Source organism: Phoca vitulina, unplaced genomic scaffold, assembly GCF_004348235.1.
Source record: "Phoca vitulina isolate PV1807 unplaced genomic scaffold, GSC_HSeal_1.0 scaffold84, whole genome shotgun sequence".
Classification (NCBI taxonomy): domain Eukaryota; kingdom Metazoa; phylum Chordata; class Mammalia; order Carnivora; family Phocidae; genus Phoca; species Phoca vitulina.
In genome coordinates, this window is record NW_022589787.1 from 5,016,344 (window position 1) to 5,034,751 (window position 18,408).

At 37.2% G+C, this 18,408-nt stretch overlaps 1 protein-coding gene across 5 annotated transcripts in view; it reads right to left on the reverse strand.

The window, feature by feature from the left end:
• LOC116626202 (E3 ubiquitin-protein ligase HERC2) overlaps nucleotides 1-18,408 on the reverse strand; it is a 219,770-nt gene that overhangs the window by 133,452 nt on the left and 67,910 nt on the right. For 4 of the 5 annotated variants that reach the window (XM_032395407.1, XM_032395406.1, XM_032395403.1 and 1 more), the window contains exons 13-16: nucleotides 17,628-17,785; nucleotides 17,425-17,538; nucleotides 8,151-8,402; nucleotides 2,142-2,335 (exon numbers count right to left, since the gene is read on the reverse strand). In XM_032395407.1, the coding sequence (XP_032251298.1) occupies nucleotides 2,142-2,335; nucleotides 8,151-8,402; nucleotides 17,425-17,538; nucleotides 17,628-17,785 (718 nt within the window). The remainder of the gene's footprint in view (nucleotides 1-2,141; nucleotides 2,336-8,150; nucleotides 8,403-17,424; nucleotides 17,539-17,627; nucleotides 17,786-18,408) is intronic. The other variant, XM_032395408.1, reaches the window with a different exon arrangement.

The following is an 18,408-nucleotide window of genomic DNA, read 5'->3' on the forward strand; positions in this document are numbered from 1 at the left end:
TAGCAGTATTATTCACAACAGCCAAAAGGTACAAATAACTCATTTGTCCATCGAAGGAGGAATAAATGAACAAAATGTGGGATATACATATAAATGGAATATTATTAATTCTTTAGAAAGAATAAAATCCTGAAACATGCTACAAATGGATCAACCTTGAAAACCTTATGTTAAATGAAACAAGCCAGACACAAAAGGTCAAATATTATATGATTCCATTTATAAGAGGTATCTTGAATAGGCAAATTCACAGAAAGTAAATTTGAGGTTACTAGGGACCATGGGGAGGAGAAATGGAGAGTAACTGTTTAATGGATACAGTTTCTGTTTAGGATGATGAAAAAGGTCTGGAGACTGATAGCAGTGATAGTTATACAATCTCATGAACATACTTAATGCCACTGTTGAGTCAACCATAATTTTTTAATGACCAAAAGCATTGGTAACTGAAAAAAGACATGGAGAAATACATAATTATACTTGGATATACCAACACCCTCCCAGAAAGAAACAGAACAAGCAGACAGAAAATCAGCAAGGATGTAGAAAAGAATAATACCATCAACAAACTGGATTTAATTGACATTTATAGAACACTTCACCCAACAACAGCAAAATACATCAACAATAAAGTACACAACTCTTTTCAAACACACTGAACATTCACTTAATAAGAGAATATATCCTGAGACCTAAAATAAATCTGAACAAATCTAGAAGAACTGAAATCATATAGTCTGTTCTCTAACCACAATAAAATTAAACTAGAAATCAGTAACAGAATGGTAACAGAACAATCTTCAAACACTTTGATATTAAATGACACAATAATCCATAGGTCACAAAGCAATTCTCGAGAGAAATTAGAGAGTATTTTGAACTGAACAAAAATGAAAATACATCAAAATGTGTGGGTGCAATTAAAGCACTGCTTAGAGGGAAATTTATAGCAGCAAGTGCTTAAATATTACAAAAGAAGAAGGGTCTAAAATTAACCTAAGCTTCCTCCTGAAGAAACTAAAAAAAGAGCAAAATGAACCCAAAGCAAGCTGAAGGGGGGAAAAAATAACAAAGACAAGAGAATAAACCAATGAAATAGAAAGCAAAAAACAAGGGGAAAATTAATGAAATTAAAATCTAGTTCTTTAAAAAGATCAATAAAATGGATAAACCTCTAGGTGAAACTGGCAAAAGAAAAAAAGAAGAAAATTACCAATATTACTGCAGATCCCAAAGACTTTGAAAGATTAGTAAATGAATACTAAGGAAAACTTTATACACAAAAATCAGACAACTTAGATGAAATCGAACAACTCCTTGAGTGTTACAAACCAGGAAAATCCACTCAAGAAGAAAAAACTCTAAATAGTTCTGCTATCTCTTAAAGAAATAATTTTTTATTTGAGAAAGAAACCTCCTGGCTTAGATGGATTCACAAAAAAAACATTTAAAAAAGAAATAACACTAATTCTACACAATCCCTTCTAGAAAACAAAAGAGAAAGGAACACTTGTCAACACTTTTTATGAGGCCAGTTTTATCCTGATAAAAGATAGACATACAGTATAAAACCACAAAAAAAAAAAAAACCCCACAAACCAATTATCTCTGATGACCATCAGCAGAAAAATCCTCAACAATGTAATTAGCAAATCAAATAAAGCAATATATAAGGAAGAATAATACACCATAACCAAGTGGGGTTTATTCAGTAATGCAAGGTCTGGTCAATATTTGAAAAATAATTAACATATTCTACCATATAAACAGATTAAAGAACGAAAACTACATGATCATATCATTTGAGAAGAAAAAAAGCATTTGACAAAATTTAGCATCTATTCAGTATTAGAAAAAACTTTCAAAAAAGTAGGAGTTAAAGGAAACTTCCTTAATCTGATAAAGCATCTACTAAAAAAAATCCTACAGTTAACATCCTAGCTAATGGTGAAAGACTAGAAAAATGCTTTCCCGCTACGATCAGGAACAAGGATGTGCCCTCTCACCACTCTTCAACATACTGACTACAACTACAGGATATAAGGACCACAAACACAAGTCAATGGTATTTCTACATACTAGCAATGAAGACAGGAAGCCAAAATTCCACAAAATACCTAACCAAACTATCTACTCAGTACCTGAGCAGGTCCACAGGCAATTCCAACTATGTGTTTGGTATCCAGTCCTGGCAGTGCAGCGGGTTCTGGCTTGGTCACACGCAAGGTGTCAAAGTGCTGGCACTGGTCGTTGCTCCCCCAGCTATGGACCTCGCTGTCCTCAGTCAGAGCCAGGCAGTGGGTGGAGCCTGCAGCCACATCAATTACCTTCTTCCCTAGGAGGAAAGAATGATACAATACAGCTTCACACCTGACTTCTGCTTAGGTCATTCAGGTCAGGAGGTATTTAATGTCAACTTCTAAAGGTTAATTCATTGCTTTAATATTATGCATAATTCCTCTGCTTCATGTATGTTATTAAAACCCATTTTACTAGCTATAATTTATTAAGACCTATAGCCTGAAAATTAAATAATACCAAGGTATGAAAAGGATCTTTTCCTTACCTTAGTATGAAAAAAGTTACTTTTTTCTCCTTATTCATATTTTCATTCAGAAAGAGACAAGTGTATTTTAATTAATTAAATCATATTCTCCTGTCCCAAGTATAATCACGCAAAGTATATTCTTTTTGCCTCAATGAGACTTTCTATTTTTAGAATATTTTTAGGTTCACAGCAAAATTGAGGAAAAGGCACAAAGATTTCCCATATACTCCCCACCCCAACACATGCATAGCCTCACCCATTATCAATTATTCACTTTTTTTTTTTTTTGCATGTGAATGTCTACTTGTTCCAAAACCATTTGTTGAAAAAGCTACCTTTGCTTCATTGTACTGCCTTGGCTCCCTTGTCAAAGATCAATTAACTATACTTATGTGGGTCTATTTCTCAGCTATTTTGTTCCAATGATCTGTCTATACTTTAGTCAATGTCATACTTTCTTGATTACTGTAGCTTTATATTAAGTCTTGAAGTTGGGTAGTGTCAGTCTTCAACCTGCCCTTTTCCTTCAATACTGTGTTAGCTATTCTAGGTCTTTTGCCTCTCCACATAAAATTTAGAATCAGTTTGTCTTGCATTAAATGTATAGATCAAGATAGAAAGAAATGACAGTATTCATTCTTCCTACCCATGAACACAGAATATCTCTCAATTTATTAGTTCTCCTTTGATTTCATTCATCACTTTTGTAATTTTACTCACATAGGTCTTGTACTTATTTTGTTAGAGTTATACCTATGTATTTCACTTTTTTAATACTATTGTAAATGGTATTTTGTTTTTATTTCAAATTCCACTTCTTAATTGCTGGTATATAGGAACGAAGGTATATACCAAGTGACTTTGGTATTTTAACTTTGTATCCTGCAACTTTGCTATAATCATTTATTACTTACAGCTTTTTTGTTGATCCTTTCAGATTTTCTACATAAACATTCATGTCATCTGTGAACAAAGATAGTTTTATTTCTTCCTTCTCAATCCGTACACCTTTAATATCCTTTTGCTGTTTTGTTGCATTAGCTAGAACTTCCAGTATGATTTTGAAAAGAAATGGTGAGATGAGACATCTTTTCCTTGCACTTTATCTTAGTGGGAAAGCTTCAAGTTTCTCACCATTAAGTATGATGTTAAGCTGTAGGACTTTTATAGATTTTCTTTATCAAGTTAATGAAGTTCTCTCCATTCCTAGTTTGCTGAAAGTTTTTATCATGAACGGATATTGGATTTTATCAAATGCTTTTTCTGCATCGATTAATATGATCATGTGATTTTTCTTGTTACTCTCTTGATTTGATGGATTACATTAATTGGTTTTTTGAATGGTGAACTAGCCAACATTGCATATGTAGAATAAATTCAACTTGGTGGTGATGTTTAATTCTTTCTATATATTGTTGAATTTGATTTGCTGATATTTTGTTGAGGATTTTTGCATCTATATTCATGAGAGATGTTGGTCTGTAATTTTCTTTTCTAATAATATTTTTGTCTGGCTTTGGTATTAGGGTAATGCTGGCCTCGCAGAATGAATTAAGAAGTATGACCTTTGCTTCCATCCTCTGAAAGAGATTATAGAGAATTGGTATAATTTCTTCCTTAAATGTTTGGTAGAATTCACCAGTAAACCCATCTGGGCCTCATGTTTTCTGTTCTGGAAAGTTATTAATTACTGACTTAATTTCTTTAAGAGATATAAGCCTATTCAGTTTGTCTATTTCTTCTTGTATAAATTTTGACAAATTGTGTCTTTTAAAGAAATGGTTCATTTCATCGAAGTTACCAAATTTGCAGGCACAGACTTGTTCTTAGTATTCCTTTATCATCTTTACAATGTTAATAGGATCTGTAGTGATGTCTTCTCTTTCATTTCTGATATTAGTAATTTGTGTCCTGTTTTCCTTTTTTCTTAGCCTAGTTAAAGTATATTGATTTTTTTAATCTTTTCAAAGAACCAGCTTTTGGTTTCCTTGATCTTCTCTACTGATTTTCTGTTTTCAATTTCATTGGTTTCTTCTCTAATTCTCATTATTTCTTTCCTTCTTCTTATTTTGGATTCAATATGCTCTCCTATATCTAGTTTCCTAAGGTAGAAACTTAGACTATGGATATTTTTTTAACATCCATAACCACACATAATTACAAATTTTTTTTTCTTGTGATGAGAGCTTTTAAGATCTGTTCTCTTGGCAACTTTCAAATACACAATAAAGTGTTAACAGCTACAGTCACCATGCTGTATATTATAACCGCAGGACTTATTTCACAACTAGAAATTTGTGCTTTTTGACCACCTTCACCCACTTTACCCATCCCCCGCAACCCCCACCTCTGGCAACCACCAATCTATTCTCTGCATCTGAGTTTGGTGGGGGTTTTGGGAGAGTTTTGGGGTGGTTTTTTTTTTTTTTAGATTCCACAAATAAGTAGGATTATACAGTGTTTGTCTGTCTCTATCTGACCTATTTATTTAGCATAATGCCCTCAAGGTCCATCCATGTTAACACAAACGGAAGAATTACCTTCTTTTTTATGGCTGAATAATATTCCATCATATGTATATACTACATTTTCTTTATCTACTCATCTACCAATGGGACACATAGGTTGTTTCCATATCTTGGTTATTGTGAATAATGCTGCAATGAACATGAGGATGCAGATACCTTTTTAAGTTCACATATTTACTTCCTTCAGATAAACACCCAGAAGTGGAATTGCGGGTTCATATGGTAGTTCTTTCTTGTGAAGCCTCCTTACTGTTTTCCACAGTGGCTGTACCAATTCACATTCCCATCAACACTGCACAAGGGTTTCTTTTTCTCCACATCCTCACCAACACTTGTATTTCTTGTCTTTTTGATAACAGCCATTCAAACAGGTATGAAGTGTTCTCTCACCTGTGGTTTTGATTTGCATTTCCCTGATGATTAATGATATTGAGCACACACCTTTTTCATGTACCTGTTGGCCATCTATAACTCATCTTTGGAAAAATGTCTACTCAGATAGCCTGCCTAATTTTTAATCAAACTGGTTATGGGGTACACTTTTTGTTTGTTTTGCTACTAAATTTTAAGAATCCTTTCTATATTTTGGATATTAACCCCTTATCAGATATATGATTTACAAATATTTTCTCCCATTCTATATTCTATAGGTTGCCTTTACATTTTAGTGGAGTTTTTTTGTTGTTTTTTTTTTTTTTTTTTTTTTTGAGAGAGAGTGAGTGAGTGTGCCGGGGGGTGGGGGAGGAGGCAGAGGGAGAGAGGGAGGGAGAGAGAGAATCTTAATGAGGCTCCATGCCCTGCACAGAGCCCAATGTGGGGCTCAATCTCACAACTTTAAGATCATGACCTGAGCCAATATCAAGAGTCAGACGCTTAACCAACTGAGCCACCCAGGCACCCCATCTTTACATTTTATTAATGGTTTTCTTTCCTGTACACAAAGATTACTTACTTTAGATTTTTCTTCTTTTCTAACATATGCCTTCTAATTTCCTTCTAAGCACTGCTTTCACTGCATCCCACAAATTTTGGTAAGTTGTTCTCATATTCATTCAGTTCAAAATATTTTAAAATTTCTCTTAAGATTTTTTATTTGACCATGTGTTATTTGGAAGTTTGTTGTTTAATCTCCATGCATTTGGGGATTTCCCAACTATCTTTCTGTTACAATTTTTAGTTTAATTCCCTTGCAGTCTGAGAACAGACATAGTTTGATCTCTCTTCTTTTAAATATGTTAACGTGTGCTTTATAGCCCAGATTGTGGGCTATCTTCATTAGGGAAGTTTTCTAAAGCAAAATCTTTTTCTCCAAAGTGAAATGATACAAATACATTTTTCCTATTTAAATAGTATTAAAGTATTGTATTTTTGCTTAATAGTAAACCTAACATGACCAACACAAGGGATATTTTCAGTAACGTCAACGTAAAAAATAATTCGGCTACAAAATTCTACCCGAGTAAGGAGAACAATTCTATCTTGAGCCTATCATACGTTGACATAGTGATGGCCAAAATGACTGTACCATCAATCATTTAAATGCTTTCACAGTAAGCTATCTCTGTATCTAATAAATGTAGCTGATTTCCTTTACTAAGTGAAAAAAATATATAAACAAGAAGGCTAACAAAATTCAAACACAGCTCCATAACATACAACCAACTGTATTACCCTACAACTTACCTCAGAAACTTAGAAAATAATAAATACCATAATACCTTCTTGTCATCAAGGTATTAATATGTTTTAAAGATCTTATTGATTTATTTATTTTTAGAGAGAGAGGGAGAAAGCACATGCATGCATGAGCAGGGAGAGGAGGAGAGGGAGAGAGAGAATCTCAAGCAGACTCCATGCCAAGCACAGAGCTTAATGCAGGGCTCCATCTCATGACCCTGAGATCACGTCCTGAGCCAAAACCAAGAGTCAGACGCTTAACCAACTGAGCCACCCAGGCACCTCAAGGTATTAATATGTTTTAAAATAATAATGATGGGGAAAGAAACAAGCAAGTCCCATGTAAAAGTCTCAATTCCAAACTCCCTTGACAAAAAAGCAAAAACATAAAAGTAGAATCTAGCTCAGGGATTCAACAAACTTCATCCCTCATGCAAACACAGGCCAAGGACTGTTTTTGTGAATAAAGCTGTACTATCACACAGCCAGGCCCATTTATTTACATATTGTCTATGGCTCCTTTTGGACTACAACAGCAGAAAAGAGTACTTGAGACATACAATGTATGGTACTCAAACCTAAAATACTTACAGTCTACTTTAAAAAACAGCCTGCCCACCCCCTTTAGCACTACAGGCCACCTGATACACCTATCATCAACCTCTCCCATACTTCAGAAGGCATCTGCAAAGCACACCTACATGCCTTGGCTCCCATTCTATCTAGAATGCATGCTGGATGCCCTTGAAATCAAACAAGCAGGATTTACCCATCAAGGATAAGTTCAAGTGAGAACACTCCCAAAGGACCCAATCCTATCTCCCACTACATTCCCACAGCACCATGCATATCTGTCATCTTAGCAATGTCTACACTATAAGTATCGGTAACCTCACCAATAGAAGTTCATCTCACTAAAGTCAGCTTACTTAATGATGAATAGATGCCTGCCACAAAAAGGACTTACCAATATTAGTAAAATTGAATGAGTTTCAAATGAAATCTGGTGAGAATAGTTCTACACCATTTTTTTTTAAAGATTTTATTTATTTATTCAGGAGAGACAGAGAGAGAGAGGCAGAGGAGGGGGGGAGAAGCAGGCTCTCCTCAGAGCAGGGAGCCCAATGTGAGACTTGATCCCAGGACCCCAGGATCATGACCTGAACCGAAGGCAGACGATTAACCAACTGAGCCACCCAGGTGCCCTACACCGTTTTTTAATAAAGGCAACCTACTTTCCATTATTATCTATACTTATGAAAATGTGAGTAAAAGCCTTCTAATGATAAGTCATTCATGAAATATTAGGTTAAAAAAAAAAAAAAACCCTGCAATCTTTAAAAGATTACTGAAGAAAAAGCTTCAAAGAGTTTTAAAAGTTTACATTTTGCACTCACCTTGCAAGCCTTCCAAGAGTTTGGGATAACGAACATGTTCTTCTGTTCCATGCCCAAGTCTCTGGTTGTCACCTTTTCCCCATGAATAAACTTGGCCATCTTTCGTCAAAGCAATAGAAAACTGACTTCCACATCGAACCTTCACGACATCCAAGTCTTGAAGCTTCTCAATAAGCTTTGGTGTTTTGCAGCCATCACTACCACCTCTGCCCAATTTCCCATAGTCACCATCTCCCCAAGACCACACCTGACCTAAAAAAACACAAATATATTTAAGTAAAAATAACTGTACATCTTAATGCAACTTTTAAATGGCTCAAATACTCAATATAACCCATAACAAACCTACACCATTAATATATTTAGTTAACACTACACAGGTGACTACTGGCCAAATGAAATCTAGTTTATACTTCAGGTTGATACAGAAACAATTTAAAAAAAAGGATAGCCGGGTTTTCTTTTTGTTTTAGCTAAAAGAATAATAAAGTCCTGATGCGTACTAGTTTGGGCTCAACGACTGGGTTCAGTTCAACCAAGTAGTGAACACAGAACAAAAACTCCACTGCCTCCATAAAATACCGTAACTTGGCCCACCACAAGAAGTTGCAGCTCCCTGACCACTGTCTCTCAGGTCTGTCTGCACACTGTTCCTGTCATGCTCACCACAAATTAACTGCATGACAGCATCTATTTCCAATAATATTTGTTAGTATAATCTAGTTAAATATTACATAAAGGGATAAAACAAATTACAAAAATGTGGTTGGATTCTTTTTACTCTGATAACTAAGCTAAAAACTTTGCAAAAATGCAATAAATGTGAATTATTGAAAAAAAAATACCTGGTAAAACCTATAGAGGATGAGAAAAGAAATGAGAAGAAATGTAAAAGAAGAAATGAGATTGCTCCATAAGTGACTAAGTTCCCATTCTATTTTAAGTAATCTGAACTAGAGATCAACAAACTTTCTGTTAAAGTCCAGATGGTAAGTATTTTTAGGCTTTGTGGGCAATGCGGTCTCTGTCACAACTACCCAAGTATTCCCCTGTCACTGGAAAGCAGCCACAGACAATACGTAAGCAAGGTGGCATTCCAATATATCTATTTGTGAAAACAGCCAATCCCTGATCGAAAATTGTAGATGATACACTAGTGGGTGGTCAATGACATAAACACACCAATGCTCAATGCAGCAAACCCATACACAAACATCAGAGAATGTGTATAAAGAATGTGTATACACTTATATGCCTTGCCAAATGCCTGTTGTTCACCTAGCCCAGCTGGCAATTCCCACTTTCTCCAATGTTTTCAGTGACCCTGTTACCCCAGAACCAGACCTTACAGGTCAGGATGCTTCTACCATACCAATCGTCTCAAAAAACACAGTTATGTAGCAGGGACATTTCCCTATATGACCAAATACCAATGTGAGGTAAATAGCATGCATAGTTTCCAATCACAGCAATTTAGTCAAAACTTCAAACAGCTTTACCTTCGTAGCAGTTTCACACAAAGAATTCAAGAACAAACCCTAATAAGACTTATTCAAGAAAAGACTTTCTGGCTAAGAGGTTTATAAAATCTATTAATCACTCAACAATGGACACTTAAAAACAACAAGATGTCAAACTGAAAGCTTTATGCCAGAAGAAGAGAACTTTAAGATGACTGATGAGACCCATCTTTTCTCCAAGACTTACAGTAGCAGAAGTAAGATGCCTCTATGTCTATCCCTTCAGGGGAGGGGGGGGCCTATGTGGACATGAAGATGCCTAAAATATTCTTTCTCCTCTCACTAAAGAAATCCCCAGGGAGGGGAGTTAAGATGACAGAGGAGTAGGGGACCCTAAGTTTGTCTGGTCCCTGGAATTCAGCTAGATAGTTATCAAATCATTCTGAACACCTGTGAAAAGAGGCGATCTGAGAAAAGAAATGCTGCAATTCTAAAATAGAAAAGCAATCACTTTTTGGATAGGAGGTGCCGAGACTTGGTATCCAGGGTGATGTATCTGAGGAAACTGCAGAGAGAACCGCCTGTTTAAGGAGGCTACTGCAAAGTATTATAAGCAGCAGGACGCAAAATTGGAACTTTTATGAGTCTGCTACAGTGGGGGACATCACTGGATTAAAAGTGCTCAGGTGGCAAAGCAGGGTGGAATCCCAGGTGGGACAGCATGGTCTCAGGATCCCGGGGGCCACAAGAAGAATGGGAGTGGCTGAGTGCGGCAGAGTTCCCAGGCATTGGAGTGGGGAAGCCGAATGAAAACAGCAAGTCTAGGTGCCAGCCTTCGGCTCTGTGTTGCTGTAAGCTGTAAACTGAGAACTGCTGCACAGTTGTACAACCGCTCTACGGGCAGGGTCTAGGCAAAAGGCAGAAGCTCAGCGAGATGCCCCACAAACTCCCAGGAGGAACAGCATGGATCCACGTCTCAGGAGTCCATAAAAGTTTGCAGAGACCCGAAACTCCAGCGCATGCCTGAGATAAAAACAGTCAGTCACAGGCTAAGTGAACACAGAGTTCGGACAAAAAACAGGGAGACAGAGTGATTGACTGCTTTTCTGTGAGGACTCACTGAAGAGTGAGGGACACCAACTTTCAGCTCCAGGGATAAAGATCCGGGCACCACTATTTTCATCCTGCCATCAGTGCTGAAAGCCTTCAAGGAGCAAATCAGCGCCACACAGTGCAATCCAGAGCCACATACACTGAGCCCAGCACCCTGGCAAGGGAAGCACAGATCCACCAGGGCAAGGGCACCTGAGAATTGATCAACAGACCCCTCCACCAAAAGACTAGCAGGAACAACTGGAGAGCACCAAGTTTACAGATGATAGAGAACTGCAAAACTTCAGCTCTTGGGGAATACAGTATATAGCATTCGTGGGGTTTTTTCTATTCTTTAGTCTTCCAGTTTTATTTTCATTCACCTAATTTTCTTATTTTTTCAATTCTTTTATTCTTTAATTTTTTTTCTTTATTATGTTAGTCACCATACAGTGTATCATTAGTTTTTGATGTACTGTTCCATGATTCATTATTTGTGTATAACACCCAGTGCTCATTACAGCACGTGCCCTCCTTAATACCCATCACCAGGCTACCCCAACCACCCCTGCCCCTCTGAAACCCTCAGATTGTTTCCTGGAGTCCACAGTCTCTCATGGTTCATCTCCCTCTCTGATTTCCCACCCTTCAGTTTTCCCCTCCTTCCCCTAATGTCTTCCATGCTATTCCTTATGTTCCACATATGAGTGGAACCATATGATAATTGTCTTTCTCTGCGCTTGACTTATTTCACTTAGCATAATCTCCTCCAGGCCCATCCATGTTGATGCAAATGGTGGGTATTCATCCTTTCTGATGGCTGAGTAATATTCCATTGTATATATGGACCACATCTTCTTTATCCATCACCCTTCAACAGATGAATGGGTAATTTTTATTTTTATACATGTTTTACATATATATATAAATATTTGTATATATATAATTTTTGGTTTACTTTCATTGTATTTTATTTTATTTTTCTATATATATATAAAATTATCTTTCTTTGCTATTTTGGGATATAGTTTCTCTTAACAAACAGACCAAAATACACCCAGGATCTAGTTTATTGTTTCGTTCTGTTTTACTTCTTGTTTGATTTTTTCTTATTTTGTTTTGTTTTTGTTTTCTTCTGGTTTGTTTTGTTTTTTTCTGTTGTTATTTTTGTCTAATCTCTCATTTTCTTCTATTCTTTTCTCAACATAATGACGAAATGGAGACACTCACCCCAAAAGAAAGAAGAGGATGTAATAATCCCTACCAGGGATTTAATCAATAACAGATATAAGTAAGATGTCTGAACTAGAATTTAAAACGATTATAAAGATACTGGCTAGGCCTGAAAAAAGCATAGAAAACAGTAGAGAATCCCTGTATAAATAAAAAATTAAAATCTAATGAGGCCGAAATTAAAAATGCTATTACTGAGATACAGTCACAAACGGAGGCTCCACAGTGAGGATAAAGAAGGCAGAAGAGCGAGTCAGTGAGACAGAAGAAAAAATGATGCAAAATAAGGAACCTGAGAAGGGGGGAGAAAAACAACTACGGGACCATGAAGGGAAATTTCAAGAACTCAAACACTATAAAGCAAAATAATATCCAGATAACAGGGGGCCCCAGAAGATGGGGGCAGGGGGGAAGAACGTTCATTTGGACAAATTATAGCTGAGTACTTCCATAATTTGGGGAAGGAAACAGGCACTCAAGTCCAGGAGGCCCAGAAAACCCCCTCAAGATCAATAAAAATAGGTCAATACCTCAACATATAATAGTGAAGCTAGCAAATTTCAAAGACAAAGAGAAAATTATAGAAGCAGCTCAGGACAAGAGGTCCTGAACCTACAAAGGTAGACACATCAGGCTGGCAGCAGACCTGTCCACAGAGACCTGGCAGGCCAGAAAGGACTGACATGATATATTCAATGTGCATGCTAAATGGGAAAAATATGCAGCCAAGAATACTTTATCCAGCAAGGCTGTCATTCAGAATACAAGGACAGATGAAGAGTTTCCAGGACAAACAGAAACAAAAGGAATTTGTGAAAACTAAACCAGACCTACAAGAAATATTAAAGGGGATCCTTTGAGCAAAGAGAGAACCCAAAAGTAACAAAGGCCAGAAAGGAACAGAGACAATATACAGAAACAGCAACTTTACAGGTAATACAATGGCACTAAATTCATATCCTTCAGTAATTACTCTGAATGTAAACAGAGTAATTGCTCCAATCAAAAGACATAAGGTATCAGAATGGATTAAAAAAACAAGACCCATCGATATGCTGTCTATAAAAAACTCATTTTAAACCCAAAGACACATCCAAATTGAAAGTAAGGGGGTGTAAAATCATTTACCATGCTAATGAACATCAAAAGAAAGCTGGAGTAGCCATCCTTATATCATACAAACTAGATTTTAAACCAAAGACTGTAATAAGAGATGAGAAAGGACACTGATTCATAATAAAAGGGTCTATGCAACAAGAAGACTTAACAATTGTAAATATTTATACCCCTAATTTGGGAGCAGGCAAATATATAAACCAAGTAATAACAAAATTAAAGAAACACTTTGATAATAATACAATAATAGTAAGGGACTTAACGCCCCACTCACAGAGATGGAAAGATCATCTAAGCAAAAGATCAACAAGGAAACAAGGGCTTTGAATGACACACTGGACCGGATGGACTTAACAGAAATACTCAGAACATTTCATCCTAAAGCAACAGAATACACATTCCTCTAGAGTGCACATAGAACATTCTCCAGAAGAGATCACATACTGTATCACAAATCAGGTCTCAACTGGAACCAGAAGACTGAGATTATACCATGCATATTTTCAGACCACATGCTTTTAAAACTTGAACTCAATCACAAGAGGAAATTTGGAAGGAACACAGATACATGGAGGTTAAAGAGCATCCTACTAAAGAATGAATGGGACAACCAGGAAACTAAAAAACGATTAAAAAAATACATGGAAGCAAATGAAAATGAAAACACAACAGTTCACATACTTTGGGATGCAACAAAGGCAGTCCTAAGAGGGAAGTATATAGCAATACAGACCTTTTTCAAGAAAAGTCTCATACACACAATCTAACGTTACCCTAAAGGAGCTGGAAAAAGAACAGCAAATAAAGCCCAAATCCAGCAGGAGAAGAAAAATAATAAGATTAGAGCAGAAATCAATGAAATATAAATCAAAAACAGTAGAAGAAATCAATGAAACTAGGAGCTGGTTCTTTGAAAGAACTAGTAAGATCGATAAACCCCTAGCCAGATATGTCAATAAGAGAAAGGACCCAAATAATAAAATCATAAATGAAAAAGGAGAGATCACAACCAACACCAAAGAAATATAATTGTAAGAGCATATCAAGAGCAACTATATGCCAACAAATTTGGCAATCTGGAAGAAATGGATGCACTCCTAAACATAAATACCAAAACTGAAACAGGAAGAAATAGAAAACCTGAACACATCTGTAACCAGGAAAGAAACTGAAGCAGTAATCAAAAATCTCCCAACAAACAGGAGTCCAGGTCCAGGTGGCCTCACAACAGAATTCTACCAATCATTTAAAGAAGAATTAATACCTATTCTTCTGAAGCCTGATTAAAAAATAGAAATGGAAAGAAAACTTCTAAACTCATTATATGAGGCCAGCATTACCTTGATCCCAAAACCAAAGACCCCACCAAAAAGGAGAATTATGGACCAATATCCCTGATGAACATGGATGCAAAAATTTTCAAGATACTAGCTAATAGGATCCAACAATACATCAAAAGGCTATTCTCACCACTCCTGTTCAACATAGTACTGGAAGTCCTAGCCACAGCAATCAGACAACAAAAAGAAATAAAAGGCATCCAAATCAGCAAAGAAATCAAACTCTCACTCTTCACAGATGACATGATACTCTATGTAGAAAACACAAAAGACTCCACCCAAAAACTGCTAGAACTGATAAAGAAATTCAGCAAAGTGGCAGGATATAAAATCAATGCACAGAAGTCAGTTGCATTTCTATACACTAACAATGAAGCAGAAGAAAGAGAAATCAAGGACTCAATCCCATTTACAATTGCACCAAAAACCGTAAGATACCTAGGAATAAGCCTAACCAAAGAGGTAAAGGATCTGTACTCTGAAAACTATAGAACACTCATGAAAGAAACTGAGGAAGACGCAAAGAAATGGAGAAACAGTCCATGCTCATGGATTGGAAGAACAAATATGGTTAGAATGTCCATGCTATCTAAAAGCAATCTACACATTTAATGCCATCCTTATCAAAACACTATCATCAGCATATTTCACAGAGCTGGAACAAATAATCCTAAACCTTGTATGGAACCAGAAAAGACCCCAAATAGCCAAAGGAATGTTGAAAAAGAAAACCAAAGTTGGAGGCATTACAAATCCAGACTTCAAGCTGTATTACAAAGCTGTAATCATCAAAACAGTATTGTACTGACACAAAAACAGACACATAAATCAGTGGAACAGAATAGAAAACCCAGAATTGGACCCTCAACTCTATGGTCAACTAATCTCTGACAAAGCAGGAAAGAATATCCAATGGAAAAAGTCAATCTCTTCAACAAATGGTGTTGGGAAAATTAGCCACATGCAGAAGAATGAAACTAGACCACTGTCCAGTTTCAAAAATAAGCTCAAAATGGATGAAAGACCTAAATGTGAGACAGGAATCTATCAAAATCCTAGAGAACACAGGCAGCAACGTCTTTGACCTTGGCCTCAGCAAGTTTTTGTTAGACACGTGTTCAAAGGCAAGACAAACAAAAGCAAAAATGAACTATTGAGACTTCATCAGGATAAAAAGCTTTTGCACAGCAAAGGAAACAGCGGACAAAACTAAAAGGCAACCTACAGAATCGGAGAAGATATTTGCAAATGTCTTATCAGATAAAGGACTAGTATCCAAAATCTGTAACTTATCAAACTCAACACCCAAAGAACAAATAATCCAACCAAGAAATGGGCAGAAGACATGAACAAACATTTCTCCAAAGAAGACATACAAATGGCCAAGAGACACATGAAAAAACACTTAATATCACTTGGCATCAGGGAAATACAGATCAAAACCATAATGAGATACCACCTCACACCAGTCAGAATGGCTAAAATTAACAACTCAGGAAACAACAGATGTTGTTGAGGATACAGAAAAAGGGGAACCCTTTTACGCTGCCTGTGGGAATGCAACCTGGTACAGCCACTCTGGAAAACAGTATGGAGGTTCCTCAAAAAGTTAAAAATAGAGCTACCCTACAATCCAGCAATCACACTACTAGGTATTTATCCAGAGGATACAAACATAGTCATTGCAAGGGGCACATGCACCCCAATGTTTATAGCAGCAACGTCCACAATAGTCAAACTATGGAAAGAGCCCATATGTCCATCGAGAGATGAATAGATAAAGAAGATGTGGTATATATATGCAATGGAATATTACTCCGCCATCAAAAAGAATAAAATCTTGCCATTTGCAATGATGTGGATGCAACTTGAGGGTATTATGCTATGCAAAATCAGTCAGTCAGAGAAGGATAAATATCAGATTATTTCCCTCATATGCGGAATTTAAGAAACGAAACAGATGAATACAAGAAAAAATAAGAGGAAATCAGAGATGGAGACAAACCATAAAAGACTCTTAACTAGAGGAAACAAACGGTTGCTGGCGGCGGGGGGAAGAAGTAACTGGGTGATGGGCATTAAGGAGGGCACTTGATGTAATGAGCTCTGCATGTTATATGCAACTGATGAATCACTAAGTTCTACCTCTGAAACTAATAAATAAATAATTTTTTTTTTAATTTTTTTTTTTTAAGATTTTATTTATTTATTTGAGAGAGAGAATGAGAGACAGAGAGCACGAGAGGGACGAGGGTCAGAGGGAGAAGCAGACCCCCCGCTGAGCAGGGAGCCCCATGTGGGACTCGATCCCGGGACTCCAGGATCATGACCTGAGCCGAAGGCAGTCGCTTAACCAACTGAGCCACCCAGGCGCCCTAAATAAATAATTTTTTAAAAAAAGAAAGTAATCCCCAGAATTAAGTCAGTTCCCAATGTGCCATTCAACTTCTGCAGGAGGGCAGACAGAGAGGTTCCCCAGCTGATTCTGACAGATCCCCACAATTTTGAAGACAGACCCTCACAATATTAACAAATAGTTTTTAAAAATCAGTAAGATTCTAACCATAAAACCTGCTAAATGTACCCTCAAAGGAAAAGCAAAATGAGTACAATCTCAGTAATGAACACAAATACAAAAGTACAATTAAAAACAAGCCAACAATGTAGCATTATACTAGAATCCACATAGACTAAGCAGTGTTCTAAGTTACCACAGAGAATCAAAGGTAGCTGAACATGAGGAAATATATAATAACTAGAAACAATTCAAAATGTCAATTATTCCACTGTAACTCATTTTTTTATTAAAAAATGAAATGCCCAAATAGGGAGGATATAGCTGTTAACTAGCTCTCTGGATATGGGTAAAAGATGTTAGAAGTCCTGTAACTTCTTAACCTCTGCCACGGACCCTAAGGTGCACACCACTTAAAGATGGACAAAGGGGCAGCCACATGAGGTGCACTCACTCCCTCAAGGAAAGCGGCACTCCTCATCCTGAGGACCTGCTCGGGCAGCATAAGCACTGCGTACCATTCTCTGTCACGGCCAGGGTTTGAGCATCCCCGCTCCCGCATGCCACATCAATGACCTTCAATCCTTTAAGCCCAGCTACCAGCATTGGGATGGCCTCATCTTCACTGGAGCCTTCAAACAGATAGGACAATCGTTATTGTAAGATCCTCAAAAGAGGCAACCTCCCACTGCATGCTCGAGCTGGCTCAGAGCAAATGTACCGTGGCCTAGTCGGCCGTAGTTCCCTCGGCCCCAGGTATATAGCTCCCCCTCGGCAGTGATGGCCGCACTATATGTGCTTCCACACGCGATGTGCACCACATGCTTCCCAGCCTGTTTTCCAGAGAAAGCAGATATCACCTTAGGCTCTTCCAAAGGCCTGTGGAGAGAAAGGAAACAAATGTGAATGTCCTTCAACGCATGTCCTATTAGTGTTAGCAAAGAAAATAACTATCTGAATCAACTATCAGAGTGCCAAGACAGTTTGGCCTTTCAGGCGCCTTATGAAATAATAAAGGAACATAGAATTCAAACACCCAACACTTCCATGATTGATCGTTTATTGGGCACCTGATGCCAAGCATGGCATCCAGCAGGAATATCAAAACAGGTTTGTTAAAAGACTGGTACAATCAAGTCTAGAGCAGCTTTGTTCATAGTGGTCCAAAACAGTGACCCATCCACAGACAGACCACTCAGCAACAGGGACAAAGCAACTACTGACACACGCATCAACTTGGCTGAAGCTCAGGAACTCTGCTAAGTGAAAGAGCCAGGAACAAAATACCACATAGTGATAGAGGGCAGATCAGAACTGGAGTAGAGAGCAGGGTTTGATTGCAAAGGGGTCCAAAGAAAGTAGCAGGGGCATCAGAAATGTTCTCTCAGTTGTGGTGGTTCCCCAACTGCATGCATTTGCTGGAACTCATCAAATTGTACTCTTAAAACAAATGGATTTGTAAACCTCATACCAGTGGTTAAAATTTACACATTTGTTAAATA